Source organism: Vanrija pseudolonga, chromosome 3, assembly GCF_020906515.1.
Source record: "Vanrija pseudolonga chromosome 3, complete sequence".
Taxonomy (NCBI): domain Eukaryota; kingdom Fungi; phylum Basidiomycota; class Tremellomycetes; order Trichosporonales; family Trichosporonaceae; genus Vanrija; species Vanrija pseudolonga.
The window spans coordinates 2465168-2488540 of NC_085851.1; the positions used below are offsets into that span (position 1 = coordinate 2465168).

The following is a 23373-nucleotide window of genomic DNA, read 5'->3' on the forward strand; positions in this document are numbered from 1 at the left end:
GCACTGATGCACGAGTCGTGTGTGCCATCAAGCCATCCGCGCCATCACCGCCAAGTGCGGCCGCCAACACACTCGGGGCAGGATCGACGTCACTACCAGTCGAGTTTCGGATCCGAGCCGATACAACGACACCACTTGACTTTTGGCTGTGTTGTCCCGACCACCATCACCTTGCCGTTGTTTTATCTCTTCTCCTTTCAACTAACTACATTCACTCTCTTCGCATAGAACAGCATAGCATAGCATGTCGGCAGATACCTATCTTGATACCCTCCTCGCGCCGACCGGCGGGCCAGGCCCGCAGACAGCAGCCCACCGCGAGTGGGAGGCGCTCCTCTCGTCGTTTGAAGCGGAGCGGTGAGTTGCAGTGCCCTCATGGATGCGCGGAGCAGCTGACGCCCCAGCGACGCCGAGTCCCACCCTCCCCCGACGCTAAAGCACGCCCGTGTCCCCTGGCCCACGCTGCACGATCTTCTGGGCCAAGACGCCGGCCTCGCACGCGAGGACGAGCACGACGCCGAGCTCGCGGCGCGCGTGGCGGTCATGAGCCTCGAGCCGGGCCCCTCGGGCGTCGCTACGCCGTCGGTCGACGTCGACTCGCTGCGCGTCAAGCTGCATAAGTGGGTAGCTCGATCTGAAGATTCAGCTGACCCATGCAGCCACCTGCCCCCGTCCGCCGTCATCTCGCTGTTCGACCTCCTCGCGTCGCCCGTCGATGACGACGGGATCCAGAGCGGACTCGTCGAGGCGCTGGGGTTCGAGGGCGAGGGGTTCAACCTCGTCCATGATATCCTTGTACCTGGGGTCCGATCGGCGCTGGTCGCTGCCGAGCGAGGCAAGGTGGGTGACCGCGCTGGGGTGAAGCTAACCCATCAGAAGAAGGGGGGTAAGGTGAACCCCTATGCTCAGCCCTCCAAGTCTGGGCGCAAGAAGATTGACATCACGGACATCATTGGCACGAACGAGGACATTGAGCGCCGTATCCAGGAGCAGCTGAGCCGGCCCAAGGCCATGTTCGTGGACGAGAGCCAGGTGAGGTGGCACGCGACGATGGTGACCTGACGGCCCAGCAACGCGTTGTGAAGCAGGAGGTCCTGCCCAACGTTTTCACCTCGGGATCGACAGTCACGCAGTCCATGTCGTATGGTGGCAGGTTCGCCCTGCCGATCGGCACGGAGCGCGAACAGACCGAGCACTGGGAGGAGGTTACTGTGCCCCCACCCACTGCCGTCCCTCCCAAGGCGACCGAGAAGCCCGTCCTCATCAAGTCGCTGTCACCACTCACGCGCGGCTGTTTCCCGGGCTACACGAGCCTCAACCGCATGCAGTCCGTCGTGCACCCAGTCGCCATGGGCACGAACGAGAACATGCTCGTCTGTGCCCCCACTGGTGCGGGTAAGACGGACGTGGCGCTCATGACCATCATCCGCGTGCTCCAGAGCCACGTCAAGGAGGGCCCGTCGAGCCACTCGAGCGGATTCACGATCGACAAGGACAAGTTCAAGATCATCTACGTTGCGCCGATGAAGGCTCTCGCGGCTGAAATCACGCGCAAGTTTGGCAAGAAGCTCGCGTGGCTCGGCATCAGGGTCCGCGAGTTGACTGGTGATATGCAGATGACGAGGCAGGAGATTGCGGAGACGCAGGTCATCGTCACGACGCCAGAGAAGTGGGATGTCGTGACCCGCAAGCCTACTGGAGAGGGCGAGCTGGCCTCGGTGGGTCGCCAGTTCTGAATCGTAAGCTGACCCACACAGAAAGTCCGCCTTCTCATCATTGACGAGGTGCACCTGCTCAACGAAGAGCGTGGTGCCGTCATCGAGACGATTGTGGCCCGTACTCTCCGACAGGTGAGTGAATGGAGATTGAACGCAACTCACCCGACAGGTCGAGTCCAGCCAGTCGCTCATTCGTATTGTTGGCCTCAGTGCCACGCTGCCCAACTACATCGATGTCAGCGACTTCTTGAGGTGAGTAAATTATGTTTCGCGTAGCTTACCCGCGCAGGGTCAACCGCTACCAGGGCCTCTTCTTCTTCGACTCATCCTTCCGTCCAGTGCCCCTTGAGCAGCACTTCATCGGTGTCAAAGGAAAGCCGCGCAGCCAGACGCAGACCCGCAACATGGAGCAGGCGGTCTACGACAAGGTCATTGAGCAGGTTCGCGCCGGCCACCAGGTCATGGTCTTCGTGCACGCCCGCAAGGAGACTGTCAAGACTGCACAGAAGTTGAAGGAGATGGCAACCGAGGAAGCTTCCATCGACCTGTTTGACACTCGGGAGCACCCCAAGTTCCAGCTGTACCGCCGAGACATCGGAACCAGCAGAAACAAGGAGATGAAAGAGCTGTTCGACTATGGCTTCGGTATCCACCACGCAGGCATGCTCCGGTCCGACCGTGCCATGATGGAGCGCATGTTCGAGGACAACGCCATCAAGGTGCTCTGCTGCACGTCCACCCTTGCCTGGGGTGTCAACTTGCCTGCGCACGCCGTCGTCATCAAGGGCACACAGGTGTATGACTCGAACCGCGGTGCCTTCGTCGACCTCTCCGTCCTGGATGTGCTTCAGATCTTCGGTCGTGCCGGTCGTCCAGGGTACGAGACGGAGGGTGTGGGCTTCATCTGCACGTCGCAGGACAAGCTCGACCACTATCTCTACTCTATCATGTCACAAGTGGGTTTGGCTCCCCGGACGTCTCTGACCCGCAGCAACCTATCGAATCCAAGTTCATTCCTGGCATGGTCGACGCGCTCAATGCGGAGATCTCGCTCGGTACCATCTCCAATACTCGCGAGGCTATCTCATGGATCGGTTACACGTATCTCTTCGGTAAGCTCACGCAAAGGTTTCCGCCACAAAGCTGACGCATTTCAGTTCGCATGCGCCGCGAGCCCTTCATTTATGGTGAGTTGGCCCGTCACTTCCGTGCGCTAACTCCCCAGGTATGAGTCACGACGAACCACGAGACGACCCGCAACTGGGCAACAAGCGAAATGACCTCGTCACTCAAGCCGCTCGCCAGCTTGCCAAGGCCAAGATGATCCGCTTTGATGAGATCACCAACACCTTTGCCATCTCTGACCTGGGCCGAATCGCTGCGAGATACTACCTTCGTCACCAGACAGTGGAGGTCTTCAGTGCGTATCCAGCTTCAGAGTCCAGAGACGAAGCTGATTCGCGCGCAGACGAGCTCTTTAACCCCCGCATGAAGAATGCCGACATCTTTGCCATGCTTGCCAAGGCTACGGAGGTGAGGACGGCCTGGTACCGATGCCATTGAGTGGCTGACCTCTGTAGTTCGCCCAGATCCAGATTCGCGACACCGAGGTCGAAGAGCTCACGAGTATCATGAACTCGGACAGTTGCCCCATGGAAGTCAAGGGCGGTGCCACTTCTGCCGAGGGCAAGGTCAACATCCTGTGAGTTGCGAACCCTTCGACCATCAACTTACACCATCAGTCTTCAAGCACACATCTCACGCGTCTTCATCGAGGACTTCGCCCTGGTTTCCGACACGGCATATGTCGCCCAGAACGCTGGCCGTATCATCCGCGCCTTGTTGGAAATCGCCCTCAGTCGCAACTGGGCCAACTGCGCCTTCCTCCTCGTTGACCTGTCCAAGGCGATCGAGAAGCGCATGTGGCCATACGAGCATCCCCTGGCGCAGGTTTCGACCCTCCACCGTGACACTCTGTTCAACCTGCGCAAGTGGGCCGATGACACGGAGATTTCCGAGCTGCGTGAGATGGACGCAAAGACCTTGGGTGAGAGAGTGCACATGAACGCAACGCACGGTGAAGCGCTCCACCGCGCTGCTCTCATGTTCCCTACGATCGGAGTCACACACGCTCTCCGGCCTTTGGCGCACGACCTGCTTCAGATTACCTTGACGATCAAACCCCAGTTCCACTGGAGCGAGAAGCTGTCTGGGTCAGCTGAGCCGTTCTACGTCTGGATCCAGGATGCGGAGGGCCTCCACATCCTCCAGTGGCGCAGCATTCTGCTTCGCAAGGAGACCACTTCGCTGGCCGTCGACTTTGTCATCCCCTGGGCGCCAGACGCGCACAAGTCGCTGTCGATTGTGACGGCGTCAGACCGCTGGCTTGGTTCCGACTCGGAGACACCAATCTACCTCGAGCAGCTGGTCATGCCCAAGGCCTTTGAGGACCACACGCCGCTGCTGGATCTTCAGTCGTACCTCCCCATCGCCGCGCTCGATGAACCCGACCTGGTCGAGCTCTACCGCCCGCATGTCCCCCTACTCAATGGCATCCAGTCCCAGGCATTCTGGAGCGTGTACCACACGGACCAGAATGTGCTGGTCTCGGCCCCTGTGGCGTCTGGCAAGTCGCTACTCGGCGAATTGGCCCTTTGGCACCTCTTCCGCAATGCCGCCGGCGCCCTCGCTGTCGTGATTGTGCCTCACGCCCGTGCAGCTAGCGAGACAGCGGCTAGAATCCGCAGTGTCGTGCCCAAGCGGCGCAAGATCTCGGTCACAAGTGTGAGGACAACTGACGCCTTTGACAAGGCTGTGGGTGGCGACGGCGGACGTATCGTTGTGGCCACGCCGACGGCTCTCGACCTCATCTCCAACAGCCGATTGATTGAGCTCGCCGGCAAGCTTTCACTCGTGGTTCTGGAAGACCTGCATCTCCTCGACGCCGAGTATGAGCTCACTATCACCAAGCTCTTGTCGGTCGTGCAGCCGCAGAAGACTCGTGTCGTCGGCCTCGCATGCACACTGTCAGACCCTTCGGACATTGGCAACTGGTTGAAGGTCGACCCGTCTTACCGGTTCTGCTTCACGCCCAAGGACCGTGGGGCGCCAGTGGTCGTGCAGCTCAAGACCTTTACTATTGCACACTCGACAACGCTGCTCAAGACGATGATCAAGCCGACGTACGACATCATCAAGGGCGCCGCTAATGGCGACACGCCTGGCAGCGTCATTGTCTTCGTCCCCTCTCGTGGGGCTGGACGAATTGTCGCTCGTGATCTGGTCACGCAGTCGGGCACGGAGATGGACTTGAACGGCTTCTTGAACGCTCAGCGCGCCGACGTTGAGCCGCTGGTCGAGCGCCTCCGCGACCCGCAGCTCCTGGAGCCATTGCTGCACGGCATCGGCTATATCCTCCCGGGTATGGCTCCCAGCGACCTCGCCATTGTCCTTGAGCTCTTCGCTTCGGGCATTGTTCGCGCGCTCATTGCGCCACGCGAGTCGTGCTGGACACTTCCGGTTCGCGCGTCGACCGTCGTCCTCATGGGCGCGCAGTACATGCGCTTCAACCCCGAGACCGAGGACCGCCAGGTCGTTGCCTACTCGCGCCAGGAGCTGGTCAGAATGCAGGGCTTTGCGGTCCTGTCGGCACACCCCGCCAGTGCTGGTCGCAACATGTTCGTCATGTGTCAGGCGGAGCAGCAGACTGCGATTGCTCGTGTGCTGTCCGACGGCCTGAGCCTGGAGTCGGCCCTGCCTGCCGTGCTCAAGCGCGAGGTGTCCGAAGCCCAGGCGATCAAGACACTCGAGAAGATGCTCAAGCCACGCGAGGCGCCATGGCCATACCAGATCAACCGTCCCCGCGAGACGGACCTGCGCAAGCGCGACATGTTCGACCTGATCGGGTTCACGCTGTTTGGCTGGCGCATCCGCACCAACCCAACCTTCTACGACATGCTCGAGGGCACGCAGGCAGAGCAGCTGAGTCGGACGGTGGATGAGTGGTTTGCAAACCAGCCCAAGCCAAAGGTGCAGCGCAAGGTGATCAACGACGCAGACGACGAGGGACAGGGGAGAGCGAAGGACGAGGTGGAGGAGGACGACGAGGTGGACAAGCCCGAGGGTGCGCCGGCTCCTGTGACCGCCGCGGACCAGATCAAGATCGAAGAAGAGGTCATTGGGAATGGCGACAATGACAGCGACTCTGACTAGATCTAGATGTGCATATGCATTATACAGTGTCGTGGGTCGTTATCTGAGGAGTTCGGTGGAGGCTGTCGCCGAGGACGACGACTACTCAACCTTTGGTCGGCTCGCTGTCCTTGCGCGCGTGGATCGCGCGACAACCGCAGCAATCTTGTACGCAATGTAGGCGAACCCAGCCCACACAATAGCCGCGGTCGCGATCTCCACAGGGAGGCGGTACGACGCGCGCGCAGTAGGCAGGGCGTAGATGACCGGCGCGGGGGGTATAACGGGGAAGTGCGTCACGTCTGGGGGGAGTCAGATCGGCTCGAGTCAAGGCCAGCTAGCTCACCACCACGGCGCGCGAAGCACGTCCAATCCCCAGAGATCTGTTCAACAGCAGTGACGTTGACCACGCCCGCCTCATCAGGCGGCAGATATCGCGCATGCAGCGGAATCTCGAGCTCGAGCGCGTCGCCCGAGCGGACGGGAATAGCGAGGGACAGGCTGACGCTCCCAGGGGCCAGGGGGCGCTCAATGTCAATCACGGAGGGCTCGGCATGCCAGCGTGTCCGGTCCAGGCCTGCCTCGAGGGATGGCGAGGAGGGCGACGAGGCGGTAAGGGGCGTGGACGACGGCGCGCCGAACAGGTCGGCCAGCTCGGCGGGGTCGGGGAATAGCGCGTCGGAGAGGGTTACGGTCAGGTGCAGGATACATGGGGCCTGCTGGGGGCTCGCGCCGGTCAAGTGGAGCTTGGGGTGCAGCGAGGTGCTGAGACTGGGCGTTATTGTCAGGCTGTCGGTCGGCATTGTGGATGGGTGGATGTGAGCAGAGTTGGGCGTGCGATGATGATGCTTGTGGTGTGGGCGCGGAGAGATCCGAGTGGGTGGGTGCGTGTGGCGCGTGGGCGTGTGTGGCATTTCATCCCTGCCGTTTCGATCTTGCGAGGCATTCGTTCATCGGGCACTCGGGGCGTGGGAGTTGCTCAAGACTCCACAGAGGAGCACTACAGCGTAGCCAGGAGAGAAGGTACATAACCCGCACTGCCCTCAGCCTCGTTTCCTCAACCGCCCACCCCCATCTCCCTTCACCAAGCACCGTCCACCCGCCATGAGCTCACATTCGCCCATCGTCGTGAGCCGCGCCGGCAGTAACGATTCCCCAGTCTGACCTGATGCAGATCGACGGTATCGACGACAGCGACGATGGGAGTGTCCGCTCGGCGACAGTGAAGGCGGAGCGCACGCCGACCCCTGCCCCCCCCCCGCGCCGGCGCCGAGCTCGTCTTCGGCGCTGGTGCCGTACCACCCCGCCCCTTCGACCGCCGGCGCACTGGTCCGACGCCGGCCGTCGACTTCGTCAGCACTGGTCCCCCACAGACGCAGGCCATCGACTGCGCCCCGCCCACCCCCGGCCCCGACCCGGGCGCACCTCGCCGCCCGCGCCCCGCCACTGCGCCTGATGCCGCCGGCATCCACGGTGCCGCCAACGAACCCTCCTGCGCGTCGACGCCGCTCCACCGCCGCACCTGACCGCCATGGCGGCACCAAGGCGGCCTCCACCTCGCACAAGCGCGGTACACAGCGCGCGCTTCCCGGCCCACACCCCTTTGGCGATAACTCCACCCCCGGCCCGAGCCGCCCTCGCGGCGCGCCATCGGCTACTGTGAGTTTATCTTGGAGGTGAGGCACTGACCCCAGCCTCTGTCGCGCCAATCCTCGCCAACGAGCTCCATGACGGGAAACGACGAGCGCACCGCCCGCTCATTCTCCCCGGCAAGCATGGACGACGACGAGCGGGCTCCCCGCCGGCGAGCCCCCAGGAACCCGCGCCCGCGAGAGGAGCTACACCCTCAGGAGGGGCCTGAGGACGTTGAGGTTCCGTACGAGGTCGTCACCGCGTTGAACACCTTTCTCGCCGACATGCGCGAGTTCACGCGGCAGCTGACCGCGCACGAAGGCAACGGTGCAATCCCGCGTGACTTTGCAGGAGCAGTCCTGGAGGCCGTCCTCACTGCTCAAGTCATGCGCGGGGCCATGACCGACGTCGTCGCGCGGCTGGGTAAGTGCCATTAGGGACGGGTGCTGAGCGCACAGACCACGACGGCCTCGAACTCCCGTCCAACGTGGTGGGGCAGGTGCTCGTCGACACGACGAGCTTCCTGCGACACTTGGCGCTGGACGCCATCGAGGGGTATCGGCTCCCCGGCCTCGCAGGCGGGAACGAGCGAGCACGGCGCCGACAATGGTGGCGTGCGAGGGAAGAATACATCAGCACCGTTGTGCGTCGGATGCGGGGACGTGGTCTCCGCCTCTCCGACGCCAACGACGCCGTGTATGCTTTCCGCTCGGCGCTGCTCCGAGGTGGCCGCGTGGCTGACATCCTCGGTGGGTTGTGAGGCGGCCGGAGCTGACGCGCAGGTGATGTCACAGACAGGGCGGGCACCCCCGAGGAGATTGACCGCCTGAAGGCGGTGATTAGGAGCCTGGTGGACCCCGGCCGTGCCGTTGTGCAAACTCTCTGGTAACAATGCTGCCGGGTGCGAGGTGGCGGTAGCTGCTTTTTGGGTTTATTTATGCAGAGTTGTTGCACCTGATTGTCTTGCGTCCCACCACTCGAGGTTGGATTGGTGCCACGAGAATCCGGCGTACACCGTGGTGAGGCACTGAGGGAGAGTGGCGCTACATTTGTGTGCCGAAGGGCGCTGGGGGCAGATGATGCGTGTGTGTGTGGCTTTCTGCCCGACCTCGCCGATAAGTCGCCCCACTCGGGTCTGGATGGGGAGGGCGGAGGGCGTGCGTGCGTCATAGGCGTATGGGCGAGAGCTCGCACACGACATGGCTGAGCATACCCCGAAACGGATGGATACTTAACCCATCCTACCACCGCCGCCACCCCTCTCGTCACCCACTCTCCCACGTACCGACATGAGCTCACCCATCCCCACCATCGTGAGCCTTCAGCCAACACTGCTGACCTCACTGACCTTCCCCTCCCAGACGGTCAAGCTCGAGCCCGGCGTCGAGGTCCGCGCCTCACGCGAGAGCACAGTCCTCACTGTTAAGACCGAGCGCCCAAGCCCACCGCCGACCTCGGCGTCGTCGCGCGCCGCGTCAAGCCAGCCGAGCGTGGTAAGTCTCACCACAGAAAGCGGCTCACATCAGCGCTCCACCCCAGCACCACGCACTCGGCCTCCAATCTCTGCCTCCCGACCGACCTTCTCGAACCGCGGGTCCACTCCGCGCAAGCGCAGCTCGGCTACGCCGACCCCGCTCCGCAGCTTCAAGGCGCCACCTGCGCCCGTTCGCACGAAGCCCACAACGCCCCCGAGCAGGCCACGCCCCTTCGGCTTCGGGTCCAACGCCACGCCTGGGCCCAGCCGCCCGCGGGGCGCACCGTCTATCGTGAGTTGAAGTCAGCGGCGTCGCTCACGTCAGGCATCCTCCTCCTCGCGCGCGGCATCAGTGACGTCGCACTCGTCGTCCTCCTCCCGTGCTTCGTCGATGACGGCGGAGTCCGAGAGGACTTGGCGTGCGGCGTCGCTCGCGTCCTTCGACGATTCGGTCGCGCAGCGCCGGCCCACACCCCTCCCGCGCATTCGCGAGCCGCGCGCCCCAGTCGCCCCTCCTCCGCTGCTCCCTCTCCTGCCTGACGGGCTTCAGACCCAGTTGGCAAACTTCGTCGCTGCGATCGGCGACTTCGCCGACAAGTTCGGCGACGACAACGCGGTTGTAGCGGATCAGCGCCAGGACCTCACTCTCCAGGTCCTCGACGCTCTCTTCACCGGTGATGCTGAGGCGTCAGTGCCGGCCGATATTGTGGTCAAGCGCGGTAAGTGGCCCCCGTGCGTGCACGGCTAATGGACTCTCCCAGGTGCTGGCGCCGATATCGCGCTCAACACCGTCTCCAGGACCCTGCGCAGCCTGGACAGCGTGCTTCGCCACACCACGAGGGGCGCCCTCAGGGGCTACCCGAGCGACAGCGCCCCTCCTCGTGCGAGCGAGGAGGCGAGGCAGCGCTCGTGGTGGAACACCTACCAGGTGTTCATCACCCAAGTGGTGGATGGGGAGGGCACCAGGGACCTGCGAGCCGGCGATGTCGATGAGATCATCTTTGCCTTCGGCTCCATGTGGCTCGAAGACGCCCGCGTCAAGAGCGCCCTTCGTGAGTTGACATCTTCGCTGAGGCTGAGGCTGACGATAGTCGCCGCTGTCCAGAGAGAGGGCACGCCAGGCGACCTGAGGCTCATGAGGCGTCTCATTTCGGCCATTGTGGGTATTGGTGGTACTGTGGCCAAGAGTATCTGGAGGTAGCGTACATCAAATGATGCTTGCGATATGTGCAGGAAGATACTATGCAGAAGGGTGGTGTCTGGTTGCGAGGCTCTCGGTTGTTGGCTCGCAGGCTGGGGTGCCACCTTGGTCGACCGTGGGAAACTTGCCACTAAACCGTGCCCAAAAGTTGAGAACCACTGCCGGCCCATCACGCCGCAACCTCCATCTCATCGTCTCCATCCCGCCAAGCGCCGCTCAACAACGACTACAACAGCGGCAAGCTCGACGGCGAGACACCCAAACACCGCGCACACACCATGAAGGCAAACTACGTCTTCCAAAACCTGTGCGGCACCGTCTACCGCCAGGGCAACGTGCTCTTCACCCCCGATGGCAACAGCGTCCTCTCGCCTGTCGGGAACCGCGTGAGCGTGTTCGACTTGATCAAGTGGGTTGGGAGGGGAAGCATGGTGGTGGATAATGTACTGACATCCCCAGTAACAAGTCGCGCACGCTCCCGTTCGAGAACAGGAAGAACATTGCGTGTATCGGCCTGTCACCCGATGGCCAGGTGCTCATCTCTATTGACCAGGGTGGGTTCACGCCTCTTTGGATACGCTAACCCGCTTCAGATGGCCGCGCGCTCCTCGTTCACTTCCGCAAGGGCACCGTCCTTCACCACATGAACTTCCAGAAGCCCGTCTCGACCATCTCGTTCGCCCCGAACGGCAAGTACTTTGCCATCGGCCACGGCAACCACATCCAGGTGTGGAACACGCCGTCGCATCTCGCAAGGGAGTTTGCGCCGTTCGTCCTGCACCGCGAGTACACTGGCCACCAGGATGAGGTGACGAGCATCTACTGGAGCCGCTCGAGCAAGTGGGTAACATCATCGCCGGAAGAATCTGACCCGCCAGGTACTTCCTTACAACGTCCCGCGACATGACTGCGCGCCTGTACACCCTCGACCCGCTCGAGGGCTTCAAGCCCAAGTCGTTTGGCGGGCACCGTGATGTTGTCATCGGCGCCTGGTTCTCGGAGGACGAGAAGACTGTGAGCTTACCACTTCTGACCTGAGCTGACGCCAGATCTACACCGTTTCGCGCGACGGCGCCGTCTTCACCTGGAACGCCAAGAAGACGACTGCGGAGGACGACTCGGACGTGGAGATGGATGTGCTCGACTTGCCTTCGACGTCGGCGTCCGCAGCCACCGTTGCCGAGTTCGCGCCTGCGTACACTCGTTGGGGCATCACCACCCGTCACTTCTTCAACCAGGCCAACACCAAGGTAGCCTGCGCTACCTTCCACCCTGGTACCTCTCTCCTCATTGTCGGCTTCTCCACAGGTGTCTTCGGTCTCTGGGAGATGCCCGACTTCACCCCGGTCCACACCCTGTCCATCTCGAACGAGAAGATCTCGTCAGTTGCCGTCTCGGCGTCTGGCGAGTGGCTCGCTTTCGGCGCCAGCAAGCTCGGCCAGCTCCTCGTCTGGGAGTGGCAGAGTGAAAGCTATGTGCTCAAGCAGCAGGGTCACTACTTCGACATGAACACGCTCGCGTTCAGCCAGGATGGCCAGAACATTGCCACAGGAGGCGAGGACGGCAAGGTCAAGCTGTGGAACGCGTCCAGCGGTTTCTGCTACGTCACCTTCCCGGAACATACAGCCTCCATCTCCTCGGTTGAGTTCGCCAAGCAGGGCCAGGTCCTGTTCTCGGCGTCGTTGGACGGCACGGTGCGCGCCTTCGACCTGATCCGCTACCGCAACTTCAGGACATTTACCTCGCCCACGCCAGTGCAGTTCTGCTCGCTGGCCGTCGACCCCAGTGGAGAGGTTGTCTGTGCCGGCTCGCTCGACACGTTCGAGATCTACATGTGGTCTGTGCAGACGGGCAAGCTCCTCGACATCCTCTCAGGTCACACCGCCCCTGTTTCCGGCCTGTCGTTCTCTCCCTCCGGCGAGCGGCTCGCTTCTTCCAGCTGGGACCGAAGCGTCAGGTTATGGGGCGTCTTTGGGCGCTCCCGTGAGAGCGAGCCGATCACTGTCAGCTCGGAGGCTACAGCCCTCGCCTTCCGACCGGACGGCAAGGAGCTCGCCGTCACCACCCTCGACGGCCAGATCAGCTTTGTGGACGTTGCCGAGGGCGAAATCAAGAGCGTCATCGAGGGCAGGAGAGATATCTCGGGTGGTCGCAAGGCCGAGGACAGGATGAGCGCCGCCAACAATGCCGCGTCAAAGTACTTCAACTCGGTCTGCTGGACGGCCGACGGTAGCTGCGTCATTGCCGGCGGCAGTTCCAAGTACGTGGTGATCTACGACCGTGCGGACGGTGTCATGGTCAAGAAGTTCCAGATCTCGGAGAACCTCTCACTGGACGGCACGCAGGAGATGCTCGACTCGAGGAGGTTGACGGAGGCTGGCTCATTGGATGCTCTCGACGACAATGGAAACGCGTCGGACCTCGAGGACCGTCTCGACAACTCCCTGCCCGGAGCCCAGAAGGGCGACCTCAGCAAGCGCAAGTACAAGCGCGACGCTCGCACCAACTGTGTGCGGTTCAGCGCCACTGGCCGGTCATGGGCGGCCGCCAGCACCGAAGGATTGCTCCTCTACTCTCTGGACGAGAGCACAACATTCGACCCGATCGACCTGAGCCTCGACCTGACACCGGAGAGCACGCTCGAGACCCTCGCCAAGGGCGAGCACCTGATCGCGCTGGTCATGGCGCTGCGGTTGAACGAGAAGCCCCTTATCCAGAGGGTGTACGAGTCGATCCCGGCCGCTGAAGTGCGTCTCGTGGCGCGCCAGCTGCCCACGGTCTACGTCCAGCGTCTGCTGTCGTTCATTGCTGAGCACGCCGAGTCGTCACCCCACGTCGAGTTTGACCTTGTGTGGGTGGCGGCGATGCTCACATCGCACGGACGGTGGCTCAAGGAGCGCAAGGCCGAGAACGCGTCCGTGTTCCGTGCGCTGCAGAAGAGCGTGCAGGCGTGGGAGAGCAGCGTTGCCAAGCAGTGCAACGACAACTCGTTCACGCTGTCGTATCTCATCTCGCAATCGAAGCGGGCCGAGGTATCAAATGGCAACGAGAACGGTGGCATTGTCTACTAGGTATTATCAGGGTTCAGGTTTAGAGAGAGGCATATGCATTGATAGCACAAGCATTGACTTTGACAGTGTGTCTAGGATTAATATTACAGCATATCTACGTGGGGGAGAACTTGGACCTGGCGCGCAGGGCCGGGCCGTACTTGATGAGCACGAACGGGATGGGTGCCATGGCGAGGGCAAGGAAGGCGAGGAGACACGACGCCCACTGGGTCCCGAGCTTGTCGTACATCTGGGACGCGAAGAGGGGGAAGCCAGCACCAAAGGAGGCACGCACGACGGTGGCGCCTGCGAGGGCACTTGCCGCGACCCAGAGGTACGAGTCGATAATGTAGTTGAATAGGCCGACAAAGATTGTCTGGACAGAGAAGCCGAGCAGCGCGGTAGCGAGGACGGGCGAGATCCAGTGGACGGACGGGTACGAAGTCCACGCGAACCAGAACATGGAGATGGCGAGGACGACGGACGTGAGGCGGGAAGCGAGGAGGCGGACTTCTGGCGCTGGCTTTTCCGGGGCGATAGACTTTACATACTTGCGGTAGTGGCGGTCCGTGAAGAGGATGTAGATGACAGCGGCAACGTTGCCGCCCATGAAGAAGCCGAGGAAGGCGACGCCGTTGGTCGCGGCATTGAAGTGGTGGTTCTTGATGAAGACGAACGGGAAGGCCTCGAACAGCAGGTAGATGATGCCGTAGATGAAGCTCATGTAGATTGTGATTGCCATGAGCATGGGCTCGAGGGCAAGAATGACAAACGGCTTGAGGAGGATGTCGTTGACGCGCTTGGCCCACGACTGCGCGGGGCGGCGCTCAAGCGGCGCGTACCACCTGTCGTCGCCCGTCTCCTTGCGCTTCTGCTTTGCGATCCGGACGAGGATCGTGGGCGGGTACGTCTCGGGGAGCGTGAAGACGATGAGCGCGAGGCATGCGCCGGCGAAGATCGTGAGGACCCAGTACAGCCAGCGCCAGTTGGTGTGCGTAGTCTGGATGAGGCCGCTGACGATGGGCGCGATCGACGGGCCAGCGAAAGGCGCGACGGCGAACAGGCCCATCGCGGGGCCGCGGTCAGCGGGGTGGTAGATGTCGGCGAGGCATGCGCCCGAGTTGGTCAGCGGCGCCGCGGCGAACGTGCCACCAAGGAAGCGGAAGACGAGGATAGAGGCCGTGTTGCGCGACAGCGCACACCCCACCTGGAAGCCAGTGTAGAAGACAAAGCTGATGATGAAGATGATCCGCCGGCCATACACCTCGCTCAGGGGGCCCCAGAGGATCGGGCCGAGGATGTACCCGGCGACAAAGAGCGAGATGCACAGCACGGCGACCTCGTTCGAGATGCGGAAGTAGGCCTTGACGTCCTGCGTGATACCCGAGGGCGCCGAGGACGCAAAGGACGAGTTGAAGACGAGGCCAGAGGTCAGGATCGTGATGTACCACTTGCGTGCGGACGACCAGTTCTGGGGGCGTGTTAGCCACAGACAGCTGTTGTTTGCCACGCAGGGCAGAGTGGCGCCGCCCACCTTTGGGTTACGCTTGTCGCCCTCGTCAAACGTCACGACCCAGGGGTCCTCGCCGTCCTCAATCTTCTGCTCGAGCACCTGGTTCTCCTGCGCCTCGGCGCGGCTGCGCGCGGGCGAGAGGCCCAGCTCGGCGTCGTAGCCCTCTGGGCTGGCGCCGCCGAACGGCCCGACATACGGCGGATCGGAGAGCGGCACGTCGACGTGGTGGTGCGGCTTGGGCGAGGTGGCAGTGGCGGCTGGCGAGGTCGCCTTCTCCTTGTCCTTTTCTGTAATCACGGCCGTGACGTCCGTCGCGACCGAGTCGCCCTGGCTCACGCGCCGCTCAGCCTCGAGGTGATGCTGCTGGTCTTTGGTGTCTGACATTGGGTGTGGGGTAGAGTGGAGCGCCGCGTCGCGCCGCGCTGTCTAGCGCCAGGCTTTATACCTGCGCGCAGCACGAAGCAGCACGAACGAGGCCGAACCAACATGCCGCCCCCGTGCCGCAGCCGCCGGCAGACACCGCAGACTAGCATGCCCGAGGGTTACCAAGCTTGTGCTTTGGCACACATGTAAAGCGCAAGGCACGCGGTGACCAACTCGAGCCACCACGTCGTGTGGTGTTGATGCGGCCGTGGAATGTTCGGACTCGCGGGGCCGAGCCGTCGTCCGGCCAATTTGCGGTGACTTTGGACATGTCCTCCGCATATAGATCTACCGTTTCAGGTCGGCATCACCGACACTTAGAGTTCAGCTAGTCAGTTGGCCCCCTCAAGTGCAAGTGACCGCCGGCGCGTCACAAGCTGCATGCTATGTAGTAATCGCTCTGTCATGCGACTGCCCAGGTGTTGTTGTATCAACAGCGAGCTCCAGTCATCCACTCCGAACTCCACCCCCGCGCCTAACTCTGCCGCTGTGAGCCCGACAGCGACACGCGGTCAACGCGGTCCAGCACAATCGGTCCAGACGCAGCGCGACTGGGAAGGAAAGGCCCGCTGGCTCTCTCGACCACAACAGCCTTGGCCGGCGCAAACGTTGCCGAGGCCGGCGTCGACATGGGTGACGATGCCGCCGGAGTTATGGGCCGGTCAGAGTCCACGTCCATGCTGTCGTCGCCGTCCCCGTGGCCATTGGCGTAGTCGTCGTCGTTGTCATCCACACCGAACATCTCGTCCAGGATCTGTGAGCCGCCGCGCGGCGTGTCCTGGGTCAAGCTGCCCGACGGCGTAGAGGCGCTCTTTCCAGGCGTGGCTGATGGCGTCGAGTCGTTCTTCGCGGGCGACCAGTGAGTTTGCGAGCTCGACTCTGTCTTGCGAGGGTCTTTCAACTTGCCCTTGGCCTTGAGCTTCTTGAGCACCTTGTGCGCATACTCCTTGGTGAACGCCTTGATCTTGGCCTTCTTCTCCTCGGAGAGCGAGGGGTGACGATGGGCAGTGTACGAGTGGCCACGCTTCTCCTTGTCCACAAGAATCATCGTGCACTGAAATGTTAGCTCAGGAAACTCAAGCATGAGCTTACCTCCTTGGCGTAGCGCTTGAACGTCTCGTGCTCCATCTGCTCCTTGTACTTGGACATGGAGCGGACGACCACCTCGCCGACAAGCTTGGCCAGCCGCTTCTCCTTTCTCGCCTCGTCCTCAGCAGCGCTGCGGTGCGAAGTCTTCTGCCGTTTTCTAGGCTCAGAGCTTTCACCGACATCGCGCCCAGAACCCCAACCTGCCGAAGCCGGCGACTTGTCCGACGACGGCGCCGATACTGTCATGAACTGCGACTGCTGCGCCATGGCAATGATGGCCTCGAGCTTGGACTTGTTGCTCGCTGCAGTGGATGGAGGTGGCGCCCTTGGCGGTGGTGGGGGTGGCGGACGGTGCCGTATTGGCGGTGGCGGTCCACGACGGACAGGGGCAACCTCGAATCGGATTGTCGCCGTGTTGACGAGATCGTCCATTGCCACATGGCGGGGGTAGGTCACAGCGTCGGGCTCGGCAATAATCGTGGTGTACAGCGAGTCGTCCGTGTCGAGCTGGAGAGTCAGCTCCTCGTCCATAAGCTCGTAGCCTAACTCACAGAAGCAATCTTGTGTACACGCGGGATCTTGTACGACAGCTCAATGCCCGACCAGTACTCGAGCAGGTGCTTGGCGATGCCAGCCAGCTCGGCGTCGCTGCCCTCGCTCAAGATCTTGACAGGCTCCTGGATGTTCGAGTCCTCGACCTTGTTGCGGATCGTCAACTTCCAGCGATCCATGCTCTCCAGTGCGAGGAGGACAATGTCGCGATTGTCGGCCATGTCGGTGAGAATCATGGTCATGAGACTGAAGCCGTGCATCCGCATCAGCTGTCGCTGGACCACGGGTTCGTCGGTCATCTGGTGGGTCAGCATTGTCCAATGGTTGACTACTCACCTTGACACGCTCGAGCAGGCGGCCCATCATGCGCGGGTTCTCCATCGACTGCCGCATCGCCGCAGCGACCTTGGGCACGTCGTTCTCCTGCATGGGATGCAGGACGGGCTGGCGGTGTCAGCTGAATCTCAAGAACTTCAAAGCTACTCACCACGTAGTCCTCGTCCAGTTGCCTGGCCTTCTTCTTCCGACTGCCCTTCATGCCCTGTGCCACAACCTCGTCGAGAATACCGAGGGCTGAGGAATGTCAGTCACGTGCCCTAGCCAGATCTCGATTATTCCACGCCTACTCACCATCGAGGAAGAGGTCGTCGATGCCGCCGACGTCTGTCTGCGTCTTGCCACCGATAAACCCAACACAGTTGGGCTCGCCGCAGTAGCATATTTGCGCCTCGTGGCTGCGGGAGGCGTTAGACCATGCAAATCACCCCGTGCCGCACTCACCCATAGCGGTCAACATTGTAGTTGAAGGTCACCTCCTCCCCCTTTAGCACGTCCCGCTTTGTGAAGATGCCCATGCGCATACGGCGGCCCACGACCCACTTCTGCACCTCACAGTTGGGGTTGCACGAGTGGTTTGCAAAGCGCCCGATGCCGCCCTTCTTGGTCGCGTCGATGTACTCCTCCTTCTGGAGCATCATAAAGTAGAAGTGCTTGATGCCCTCCTCTGCGTAGTCCGCCATGCGCTTGCGGAACGTCTTCTCAATGACCACTTCGCCGATGTACTCGTAGATGAGTGCGCCGCTGGGCTTGTCAGCCGTGTCACTTCTCAGCCGCATCCACTCACGCTGGTATAAATGTTGCTGCGCGCAACCCGAAACCCTTCTTCTCCGTCTGCACAATGTCCACCCTGGCATGTTGTCTCTTGGAAAACCTAGAGCGTCAGCCCACGACCAACACGGCACCACGCACCTCTGGTTCTGGCAGTGCTTGCCTGCGCGACACTCGCCCGCCAGACACTCTATAAAGATTGCGCGGTTGATGCATCCCGAGTCAGGCCCGCATGCTGTGCCGTTTGGGTCGTCTGCGCGGCAGCGTGTCAGCCTGTGCCAGCCCCTTCCGTGTTCCACCCTCGCCCACCGAACTAACCGGGATCATAAACACAGTCGCAGACCATCATCTCGTCCTGTTCGCGGCTCAGGCCGAGGTCTTTGCGCTCGTACACGCAGCGCTCGAGGTCCTCGAACGTCGCGTGCGCGTCGTCCCACGCGTCGGGCAGATCGTCGATCAGCCGCGGCGGCGGGGGCGGGGTGCGTTCGCGCCGCCGTCCGCCGCGCCCGCCGCCGCCTGGCGTGCTCACGGCGCTCGAGCTCGCCTGGCGGCTCGACTCGCCAGGCTTGTGGTCCTCCTCGTCGTCTAGCTCGAGCGGAGGGAGAGGTTTTCGCTCGGGCTCGGGCGACTCGGTGCCCCAGCGAAACTCGGGCGGCGAGGCTGATCGCGACCGCTTGACGGGCGAGCCGGACCGCGACGACTCGGGAAGCGGCGGCGTGGGCGGTCTCTCGCGACTTGCTGCGCTGCCGCTCGACGCGGCCTCGAGCTTGACGGCCCGCGCCGCGTCGGCGGGAGAAGGCGCTTCGTCCTTGATCTCGTCTTTGATCTCAGACATGTTTCCAGCCCATGAATGCCTGCGCGGGGATGTAAGCATGGATATGCGCGTGAGGGCGGCGTCGTGACGTACTCGGGCGTCCCGATGCACTCGATTGCAGTGGTCTATGCTTGTTGATGCACAAGTGAGTGATGGAGAAAAGATGTTTGATCGCAGTCCGAGTTGGGCGGCGACGGTCAGAGCCGTTTGTCACCAAATAACCAGGGTCGTTGCAGTGAGTGCAACGAACGGGTGGGCCGACGACGCGCGCGTGGTGGACGGACGGGTGGCAGCAGCAGACAACCAACAGCGAGCGGGACGACACAACCACGGCATCTGCGACTCGTGACATTGACTCCATCAACTACCAAGACATGGATGGCACTGTGCACCCAGGCCCACAATGAAATGCAAAACAACATGGTCAACCGGCTTGCGCGCCGACAGATCTCCTCCTTTGTCATCAACACGCCATCAACGCCAGCCCTCCGACGTTGTCCACTGCCCAGACCCCGATCTTGTCATTCCGTTCGGTCCAGCAGACGCCGTGGGGGTGGACTCGCGCTCTCCTCGCTCGGGTACGAGCGTCTCGGCGGTGTCCTCGCGCTTCCTCCGCACAGTCATGTCAAAGCTCTCCTCGGACGGCTTGCGCCCAACCTTCCACCACTTCTTCTTCTCCGCCGTCGGCGACCCCGACGATCCCGTGCTGACCGTCGACGATATCGAGCCATTGCTGCGCGCACGCCGGTGGCGTGCGAGCTCATAGTGCCCAGGGATGCCACCATTCGGCGTGTCTCCAGACAGCGCGTTCCGGACCTGTAACTCGATGCTCTCGGGGCTCAAGGTCTTGTCGCGGTCCTGGAACTGTAGCTCTTCGGTGGCGATGCGTGCAACAGGAGCAGGGACGGTCGACTTGGGAGGAGGGGTATGGAAGCTGCCTGGAGGAGAGTCGAACGGCGTGTCATACAGCGGCTGGGTAGGCTGAGGAGGAAGTGGTTTCTCGCCGAGGACGGCAACTGGTCGTCGCTCGGTGGCCAGCGGCGTCACCTCCTGGTCCTCGGTCAAAGGGGCAAGCGACGGCGCGACCACGGTCTTGAGTGGATCAAGAACACGCTGAATCGCCGCCACAGGCCCCGATGCAGGAGCCGGCGGCGGCGGCGCAGCCGCCTTCTCTGCTGGCAACTCCTTTACCCGCTGCTTTTCTGGCGAAGCCGCCTGGCGGCTATGGTGAGACCGGAAGCGCGGCTGCACCTCACTCTGTCTGATCTTGAGCCAGTTGAAGAAGTCCTCCGGGAGCTCGCGCACAACGTGGTCCTTGGGTGCTTTCCAGCCCAATGGCCTCGAAGAAGAGTGACTCGCGCGTGACATTGGCCTGGTGGCAACCGACCCATCAGGAAGGAGTGCGAGCTCGGACACCAAGCTGCGGTACGTGGCGTCCCGAGGTGGAGTCGCCAGGAGGTGCTCGACCGCAGTGGGCACCAAAAATGGGAGCATGAAACGGCTGTCGAGCAGCTCCCCGAGCGACTCTGGTGCCGTCTGTGGAATCCAATCGGACAAAGCGATGCCGTCGTCAAACAGGTCATCGATGGACATTTCCGAGCTGCCCGTCGCGTCGTCGGTGCCCTGACCGCGCTGTGACTGGAGCTGCTTGACGCCAATGTTCATCCGTCGGCGGTCCCAGTCCCGTTGCAACTGCAGGAGGTACTGCATGCAGTCGTCGGCCATGTGGGGCTCATTGACCTCAAACCGGTAGTTTTGAACCGCTCGTCGCATCTGTAACGGATTGAGGCGGCGCAGCCCCTGGACTGTCGCGATCAACGTGTCAAACTGGTTGATCTGTGACGAGAATTGGAGCCACTGCAGAAGCTGCATCACCGGCTCCAAGTGCCTGGACGCGATTGCTGGTGGGAGGCCATTGTTGCGAGTAAAGTCCTCCAGCGCAGTGATGTTCATGCGGATCTGGAGGGCTTTTGTGCGGCAAAGGTACTTTTTGCGGGTGATGATGCGGTTGAAGAGCTCGCTCGAGATCCAGTAGAACACCTGCGAGAAGACCTGGACAATGAATGCCGGGTTGACTTCGTACAGCTGCAGGATGACAATCACGCAGTTGAGAATGTCGGATATTCTTCTTGGGTTGGGCCTGTCGCCAAACACGGCCTGGGCGCTGGCGATGCCGTTGGCGATGGCCTCTTTTGCGTCAGCCTTGGCGCTGTTGGCCGCGGCTTTGAGGTCGGAGATCGACTGGCGGGTGAGTGACCTCTGGCCCTTGGAATGCGAGCGGCGGTGAGCCCAATCGAGGTCCACGCGCCCGTCCGAGCTGTCGGGGACGTTGAAGACGGTCGAGCCTAAGGTCGACTTTGCGTCCTTCTTCTTGGCACCAAAGGGCGACCGGAAGAGGTTCCACTCGTCGGCAAAGCGCACGTCGTCAAAGTCTTCCAGCGACTCAAAGTCGAGCATGGCCTGGTCCATGATGTCGTCGATTTTGCGCTCGGCAATGCGGATGATGAACACTGGTGGGTCAGTCACGCAAAACAACGCGCAACCCACCATGAATCGCCCCGATCAGCTCCTCGGTCATGCTCAGCAGGCTGAGGTGCTCGCATGCCTGGCACAGCTCGGGGTCCGAGCGAACAAGGTAGAGCAGGAGCGTCAAGTTGTACTCCCAGAAGGCGAGGAAGGCGAGGTCGTCACCGTTTCCCTGTCTCGTCAGCGCCCTCCCGTGCCACATCAACCCACATAGACGCCACTCTCCACCCGCTCAATAGCGCCCTCGTACAGCTCCTCCAGCCACTCAATGTCGCACTGGTAGTAAGCGAAGCGCATGTACAGGAACAGTGCGTTGGCCGGGAGGCTGCGTTTCTCGACCGGCTGGCACGTCGGGCGGTAGTTGTTGATGAAGATCTCGTATATCGTATCCAGCTGAAAGCGCGAGAAGACGAGGTGCTCGGCAACGGCGGGCGGGTCGTCGCCCTCGTCGTCGGTAAGCATCGACTCGTCCTCATCTTCCTCTTCGTCCAGAATCCCCGTCTCGTCCTTCTTCTTCGGCGCCGCGTCGGGCGGGTAGATAAAGTTCGGGTCGACCCCAATAATCTTAGCGCGCTCACGCACCCAGCGCTCGCGCTCGGCGGCGATGCGGGCGCGGCCGGCGCGGCGCTCGGCACGGGCGGCCCGCGTCGCGAGGCGCACTCTTCTGCGTTCGAGCAACGCGCGGCGCTCGGCGCTGACAGGCTTGCTGCTCCGCGGCCGCTCCCGCTCGTCGTCCACGTCGCCGTCGCGCAGTGGCACGGGACACGGGTCCAGTAAGAGCACCAAGCTCTCGCGTCCCTCCATCTCCACGATGAGGTCGTACGGCGTTAACCCCACGTCAGTGGTGGCTGCGGGGTCTGCCCCGCGATTGAGCAGCACCGAGACGATGTGCGGCGAGGACAGCAGCGCGGCGAGATGGAGCGGCGTCCACCGGTGCTTGTCCCGCCCGCGATTAGGGCCGGCGTTTACGCCCCACCGGGCGACGACGACGCGCACCGTCTCTTCGCGGTCGGGCTGGCCGCACGACGCCTGGATCGCCATGCCGACAATGCCCCACCCGTCGTCGTCTTTGAGCGCAGCGACCTCGGCGTCGAGGGTGGTGGCCTGTGCGTGGAGGACGGGGTGGTGGGAGGGCGGGCGGGCGGCAGGCGTGATGGCGAGGGCCGATCAGAAGGCATACAGTACAAGGCCGCGAGGCGTCGTTCGAGATGGGCAGCATCGTGGGCGTAGGCGACGGGGTAGCAGATCAAGGATCAAGACGTCAGTGCACGCCCGAGCACAGACAGCGCCGCTGCAGCGAGCCGGCGGCCTAGCACTCACCTCGGCGCCGCGCAGCTCAGCGAGCCAGGACACGAGCTCGACGTCAGCGTGCTCGACGGCATACCTGAGCGCGGTGGGCAGGTCGGGCGCTGCGCCGAGCGCGTGTGGGAAGGGTGGTGGTGGTGGTGGTGCAGCGCGGGGCCTGGGGTGTGAGCACTGTGTAGTTGGCCCAAGCAAGTCGTTGGCCGCCTCACATCCTTGGCTGCGAGCTCGAGCCCGAGCTCGACGCCGTCACCATCGCGACGTGTGTCTGCCGGCCAACGGGCACTGTTGTCGCCGGCAGGACCCAGCGCTACCTGCTGTTGCTTGAGCTTATGCCGAGGCCGAGGCCGACCGTCCACGAGTTGAGGCGCTGGTGCGCGTGCTGCTGCGGGGTACGCGGCGCGAAGAGCAGAGGGAGGAGGGGGAGGGAGCGTTGCGCGCGTGTATGGTGCTGGTGCTGGTGGTGCAATGCTGGCGATGTGTGTGTTGTGTGATTGTTGATGTTGATGTTGCTTGCTTGCTGTTGCGATGATGCGGCGGGCCAGGGCAGTAAGGGGAAATGATGGGTGTGTGGCCAGCCGGGGGATTGATTGCGCGTGGCGCGCGCGGGTGCGTGGCTACGGCGCGTGGCTGGGCCAGCTGGGTGCGGCGTATAACTTGGTTACGCGGCGAAGCCCTCCTCACACGAGTACTTGGTTGATTGCTTGCCTCCGAGTGCAATGTCGCAACAAGGATGTCTTGTCGAGTGAAACAGACATGCGTGTAGCAGCAGCGACAGCTC

The 23373-nt window shown here is 62.4% G+C and overlaps 8 protein-coding genes across 8 annotated transcripts; 4 read left to right on the forward strand and 4 right to left on the reverse strand.

Moving 5' to 3' along the window:
* Positions 1-244: 244 nt before the first annotated feature.
* Positions 245-5930, forward strand: mug81 (Putative helicase mug81; the record flags this gene model as incomplete). The annotated part of the gene is made up of 13 exons (XM_062771063.1): positions 245-357; positions 405-620; positions 660-840; positions 877-1032; positions 1071-1718; positions 1758-1850; positions 1888-1970; positions 2008-2674; positions 2710-2830; positions 2876-2905; positions 2944-3251; positions 3299-3420; positions 3461-5930. The coding sequence occupies 13 exons, from the start codon at positions 245-247 to the stop codon at positions 5928-5930; spliced, it is 5208 nt and encodes a 1735-aa protein (XP_062627047.1).
* An 81-nt stretch (positions 5931-6011) lies between these two features.
* LOC62_03G004544 (uncharacterized protein) lies at positions 6012-6712 on the reverse strand (the record flags this gene model as incomplete). Its single annotated transcript, XM_062771064.1, has 2 exons — positions 6012-6211; positions 6256-6712. The coding sequence occupies 2 exons, from the start codon at positions 6710-6712 to the stop codon at positions 6012-6014; spliced, it is 657 nt and encodes a 218-aa protein (XP_062627048.1).
* A 652-nt stretch (positions 6713-7364) lies between these two features.
* LOC62_03G004545 (uncharacterized protein) lies at positions 7365-8430 on the forward strand (the record flags this gene model as incomplete). The annotated part of the gene is made up of 4 exons (XM_062771065.1): positions 7365-7568; positions 7604-7964; positions 8000-8290; positions 8336-8430. The coding sequence occupies 4 exons, from the start codon at positions 7365-7367 to the stop codon at positions 8428-8430; spliced, it is 951 nt and encodes a 316-aa protein (XP_062627049.1).
* A 400-nt stretch (positions 8431-8830) lies between these two features.
* LOC62_03G004546 (uncharacterized protein) lies at positions 8831-10216 on the forward strand (the record flags this gene model as incomplete). Its single annotated transcript, XM_062771066.1, has 6 exons — positions 8831-8854; positions 8903-9034; positions 9068-9307; positions 9341-9734; positions 9777-10067; positions 10137-10216. The coding sequence occupies 6 exons, from the start codon at positions 8831-8833 to the stop codon at positions 10214-10216; spliced, it is 1161 nt and encodes a 386-aa protein (XP_062627050.1).
* Positions 10217-10405: 189 nt separating this feature from the next.
* SPBC713.04c (Periodic tryptophan protein 2) lies at positions 10406-13335 on the forward strand. The gene is made up of 5 exons (XM_062771067.1): positions 10406-10625; positions 10676-10770; positions 10810-11056; positions 11095-11230; positions 11266-13335. The coding sequence occupies exons 1-5, from the start codon at positions 10495-10497 to the stop codon at positions 13285-13287; spliced, it is 2631 nt and encodes an 876-aa protein (XP_062627051.1). The 5' UTR covers positions 10406-10494; the 3' UTR covers positions 13288-13335.
* Positions 13336-13381: 46 nt separating this feature from the next.
* Positions 13382-15163, reverse strand: sorT_0 (Major facilitator-type transporter sorT; the record flags this gene model as incomplete). The annotated part of the gene is made up of 2 exons (XM_062771068.1): positions 13382-14737; positions 14801-15163. 2 exons carry the CDS (start codon positions 15161-15163, stop codon positions 13382-13384), a joined length of 1719 nt encoding a protein of 572 aa, XP_062627052.1.
* A 401-nt stretch (positions 15164-15564) lies between these two features.
* Positions 15565-18927, reverse strand: SET2 (Histone-lysine N-methyltransferase, H3 lysine-36 specific). Its single transcript, XM_062771069.1, has 11 exons — positions 18858-18927; positions 18269-18804; positions 18092-18185; positions 17967-18029; positions 17624-17923; positions 17474-17577; positions 17331-17416; positions 17180-17287; positions 16843-17142; positions 16295-16798; positions 15565-16256 (listed from the first exon to the last, which is right to left on the reverse strand). Exons 2-11 carry the CDS (start codon positions 18783-18785, stop codon positions 15678-15680), a joined length of 2655 nt encoding a protein of 884 aa, XP_062627053.1. The 5' UTR covers positions 18786-18804; positions 18858-18927; the 3' UTR covers positions 15565-15677.
* A 253-nt stretch (positions 18928-19180) lies between these two features.
* On the reverse strand, positions 19181-22848 carry YPR089W (Dilute domain-containing protein; the record flags this gene model as incomplete). Its single annotated transcript, XM_062771070.1, has 5 exons — positions 19181-21274; positions 21312-21462; positions 21501-22394; positions 22611-22674; positions 22805-22848. The coding sequence occupies 5 exons, from the start codon at positions 22846-22848 to the stop codon at positions 19239-19241; spliced, it is 3189 nt and encodes a 1062-aa protein (XP_062627054.1). The 3' UTR covers positions 19181-19238.
* Between the last annotated feature and the right edge of the window lie 525 nt (positions 22849-23373).

Excerpts from the sequence above, each read along its gene's own strand:
- SET2 (XM_062771069.1), bottom strand. The coding sequence starts at position 18,785 with ATGTCTGAGATCAAAGACGAGATCAAGGACGAAGCGCCTTCTCCCGCC. Across the intron at positions 18,030-18,091 it reads AAGCACTGCCAGAACCAGAG|GGTGGACATTGTGCAGACGG; the intron begins GTGCGTGGTGCC and ends ACAACATGCCAG. Across the intron at positions 16,799-16,842 it reads GTGTACACAAGATTGCTTCT|CTCGACACGGACGACTCGCT; the intron begins GTGAGTTAGGCT and ends CTGACTCTCCAG.
- SPBC713.04c (XM_062771067.1), top strand. The coding sequence starts at position 10,495 with ATGAAGGCAAACTACGTCTTCCAAAACCTGTGCGGCACCGTCTACCGC. Across the intron at positions 11,057-11,094 it reads TACTGGAGCCGCTCGAGCAA|GTACTTCCTTACAACGTCCC; the intron begins GTGGGTAACATC and ends CTGACCCGCCAG. Across the intron at positions 11,231-11,265 it reads TCTCGGAGGACGAGAAGACT|ATCTACACCGTTTCGCGCGA; the intron begins GTGAGCTTACCA and ends AGCTGACGCCAG.